General features: G+C 34.1%; 1 protein-coding gene across 1 annotated transcript in view; it reads right to left on the reverse strand.

Annotated features, from left to right (window-relative positions):
- Positions 1-633: 633 nt before the first annotated feature.
- Positions 634-4,543, reverse strand: part of CENPL (centromere protein L) — a 12,409-nt gene continuing 8,499 nt past the window's right edge. Inside the window, exons 3-4 of the mRNA XM_012657744.1 lie at positions 1,696-2,238; positions 634-705 (exon numbers count right to left, since the gene is read on the reverse strand). Coding sequence (XP_012513198.1) covers positions 634-705; positions 1,696-2,238 — 615 coding nt within the window. The remainder of the gene's footprint in view (positions 706-1,695; positions 2,239-4,543) is intronic.

Below are 4,543 nucleotides of genomic sequence, written 5' to 3' on the forward strand. Positions count from 1 at the left end.
AATTAAAAGATGTCATCAAGACACTGATAAACACACTGCTTCATTTGAAAAGTGAACATTTAATTCAATATTGCAACAGGAATTGAAAAGTATTAAAAACAGAAGCATATCAGTGGCTATAAAATCTATATTATTAATCTTCTGAGAGGATTTTTGACTGCCAGCTCTCTACAGCAAAGTAGAGCTAGGAAAATGTCTTTAGAAGACAAAATTCTTTCTGAATGCAAGTCTAAAATGCTAAAAAGGGATTAATGGTTTAAAGACCTAAATAAGAAATATTCAATATTAGATACTCTTCATTTGAATCCTAAAAGTTTGACATAATAAACATTATATATACATATATTTTTAAAAGATGACTAACAAATTAAGAACTCAGCATTTTCTAAAGAGTGGCATGCCAGATCATCATGACTAGTACAGGAGCACTTGGCTGTGGTTCCTCTACTACTGCATTCTCTGTTCTTCTAGAGCCTTCTTGGCTTCCATCTTGGCAACTCCAAAGCCACAGTGGGAAAAACAGATGCAGAGATAGATGCCCATTTCTCCTGCAGTCTCTTTCAGCATAGCAATTAGGCAAACAATCAGTGAAAGAAGGGTATATAATCCATAACTTACAGTCCACAGAAGGCCTCACTCAATTTGAAAAATTGCCAATTCTGTCAAATATGCTAACACTCCAATAAGATATTTATGACACAGAATCTGAAAAAAAAAATACATTCAAAATTAGAATAGCATTAATTACGATAACAAAGCAGTTTGCTATGTAAGTGATCACTGTTACATTGGCCTAATTTCTTGATTTCATTCATTATGCTTACCACATGCAATACATTAGCATTTTTATATTTTCTATTCTATTTCTTTCCTTTTTTGTTTTTTTAATGCTGGTCTCTTCCCATCAAAATTATTTCCCAACCTGCTATTGCATTGTGACTCCCAGTATGAAAAGCATGAGCACAATGCTTAGAGGTAAGTATGGACTTCTTGGAACCTAAGAGATGAAAGTTCAAATCTTGACTCCTCATCTTACAAGCTATCTTGCTTGTCACTTAAACCGACCTTGGCCTCGGTTCCTTGTTTTAAAATAAAATGTGGATAAAAACCCCTAACTATAGAGTTGCTCTAAAAATTAGAATTAGGATTTCTTAAACTCTTAGTACAGTGAAAAGACCATAGGAAACATTCACTGAGTGTATATTGTAGCTGTGTATTTTAATAATATTTTAGGAGCCAACTCAGTTTATTTCTGATACTTCTTGTGATAAACACTTTATAGAGAATAAAACAATATCTCCATTATTTCTTTACCAATGGGGATATAAAACTCTAGAATATAAAGATGGTATCTTAGTTCTGTGTTTCCAGATAGAACTTTTTATCTAACATATAAAATTCTCTGTTTGATGAGAAACAATTTTGAAAGTTTCAAAGTTTCTACGGAATAATAATCCATATTACTACCAAAGTCTGTGGCACACAGCATATAGTGTCCTTCCATTAACAGGCTACACCTAGAAAGCTTAAAAACTTTGGTAAATCATCTATAAAGCATAAAATAAAGTCTCTCTACTGTCTTAACTGGCATACATTCAAATGTGTTTCTTCAATGCAGACAGTATAATCATCATACATTTTGAAAATCCTGCAACAATAAGGAAAAATTACTTAACTAGATTTGTTCAAACTAACCTTTATTCTTCCATCAGTATGTGCTGAAGCTACAGATGTTGAAACACGAACCAATCTTGTGGCTGATAAATGAATTTTGAAATGCCTATGAAAATGTGAATAAAGGCAGTCCATGAATAAGTCAACTTCCTCCTGGGTAACCTCCCCAGGTGTTTTGTGGACACTGTCCCACAAAGCTTTGGCATCCTCTGGATGTATTGCATAAGAAATGTCCAGACTTTGAGGGCTACAGGGTACAGACCAAAGAAATTCAGTAGCAGCCATATAATGGTCCATTTTACATGCAGTCCACATAGCAGCCATCCAGGAAAGATTAAACGCATTGATTGCTAAAGGACTAAAATAACAGTCAAAGGTCTTCTGAAACCAAGTTCCAATTATGGCTGTATTAGACTCTGCTCCATTTGCAAGGAATAAGGGTAGACAGGTGAAATCTTCTGAAACAGTCTCGAGAAGACTGTCTCCAAATATACAGCAGAACCAACCAGTCCACAACACTTTACCTTCTCTGTTTTCAGACGGCACTTGAGATTTTGACAGAATCTACAAAGGATAATAAAATAGTTTAAATTCAAAAGCATATTTACTCCTAAATTACATCATCTCAAAATTAATTAGTACATTAAAAATGAGACAATCTGATTTACTTGCCAAAAAACACAGAGGGAATAGCCTCCCTAATCATTATCAGGGTTTATCAAAATAATTGTCCTTTCTCTCAATATTCTTACACAATGGAGACACGGTATATGGCAAGATCTTGACACAACCAAAATACAAAATAAGAGAGATATCCAAAATACAAAATAAAAGATACCACCAATATGGCATGACCAGCTGTAGTACTCTAAAAAAAAAATCTCAACTTTAGAATTGACTGTAAAAGGTCACCAAATCCAAAATGCTTGAATTCTTCCATTGAGGAAAATTTCAGTATTTCCTAAGGCAGCTCTTTCTATCAATTTTAAATGTTCTTTCATACATTAGGCCCTATAGTTTCCACCCACTGTTCCTGCTTCCTTCCTTTTGAGCAAGTAGAACAAATCAAATCAAACCTCTCTTCTACAGGAAAAGCCCTTCAAATATTTGATGGTCCCTATCATATATATTAATACTACCAAGTTCAACATCCTCAGTTTCTTCAATGTCATTCCTCCTATGACATACATTCACATTCTCTCACTATTCTGGTCACTCTTCTCTGAAATTCTTCTGCATAGGAGTCATTCATAAATGAACATAATTACTTCAAAAAGGTCTGATTACAAGACTATCACTATTTTTAACCTAGATTATACTCCTATTAATGTAATCTCAGATAGCAGTTTTCTGATTTTTAGTTGACCGCTTTATATAAATTAGCCTTACATATTCATTTTTGCTGTTAATAGGTAAATCTCCCCCAACTTACATTAAGGCGGTAAACTTACTCCTACTAAAATTTTAATCTCTTTCAATTTGGTCCATTGTGCCATCCATTCAGATCGTTTAAGATCTTGATTATATTTCTAGCTGATTGTCTAACCACTCAAACTTTAAATTTGTAAATTACATGACAAACCTTCCAGATAGTCATAGAGATTTTTGTTAAAGCATTGACCAGTCCAAGGATAAGATCACAGCCCTGTATCATATCCCTTTAGAGGTGATCATTTGAACAGTTACTTTTACCATATTTCTCCTTCTTCTTCAAGAAATTATGAAAGCTTATCAAATACGCTAACAGGTCTATTACATTTATCACACTTTCATAACCTAAGAGTACTATAACCCTGTCAAGATATGAGATTTCATTTGAAGCCTATTAGAACACTGTACCAGGAATTCAAGAGGTCATTTCTCTTGAAATGAATGACCTTTCATCCTCACAAGAACATTTGCTTGACTGATGACATGCACGTCATAAAACTTCTCTGAGTACCAGCTGTTTCATTTGACAAAGACTGCTAAGTGTCTATCCAGTATCCGTTTTTCCTTCCACGATAAAACAGTTCCTTTACTTGAGGTGGCAAAGTACCCACTAGAATAATTTTTTTCTAGCCTCCCTTCCAACTAGGATGTAAACAGAAGTTATTGGGTCGCAGAAAGATTTACTGTGTCAGGTACAGTTTGTCCTTCCCATCTTCTTCCCACTTCCTGCCTGGAACTTGAATGTAATGTTCAGAGTTCCAGAAGACATCTTTGACTATAAGGTGACTTTTAGCATGGAAGCCATACACTAAGGATGACAGAAAAGAAAGACAGAAAAGCCTAGATTATTAATGATTTCATCAAGCATCATACCAGCCTTAGACAGCTTACTTCCATGCACTGTTTAAAATAAAACAAATAAACCTCTATCTTATTTAATCCATTGTTATTTAGGCTCAACTTAATCCTAGAACATCTTGAGATCTTTGCTAATACCATGAGCTTTATCAGGGTCAGCAAACTTTTTCTGTAAAGGGAGAGATACTAAGCATTTCAGGCTTTACAGGCAATATGGTCTCTGTTGCAACTACTCAACTCTGCTGTTATAGCCAAAAGCAGCCATAGACAATACATAAACAAATTAAAGTAACTATGTTCCAATAAAATCATATTTACGAAAACAAGGAGCAAGTCAGATTTGGCATACAGGTTGTAGTTTACTGACCCCTGGTCTATACAGACAAAAATAACCAAGTCTTTTCAATTGCCTGAAAATTTAATTTCCTTATCAATGATTAAGATTAGTTAAGTCAGAAGAAACAGAAGCAGCAGGCATGAATAATAAAATAAATCTGATTTCTTCATAAGTCAAAAGATAGCCCTATTACTTTTATACACTATTTATAGGAAGGGATGTAAAATGTTATATTTTTGAGAG

This window comes from Propithecus coquereli, unplaced genomic scaffold (genome assembly GCF_000956105.1).
Source record: "Propithecus coquereli isolate 6110/MARCELLA unplaced genomic scaffold, Pcoq_1.0 Scaffold56, whole genome shotgun sequence".
Classification (NCBI taxonomy): domain Eukaryota; kingdom Metazoa; phylum Chordata; class Mammalia; order Primates; family Indriidae; genus Propithecus; species Propithecus coquereli.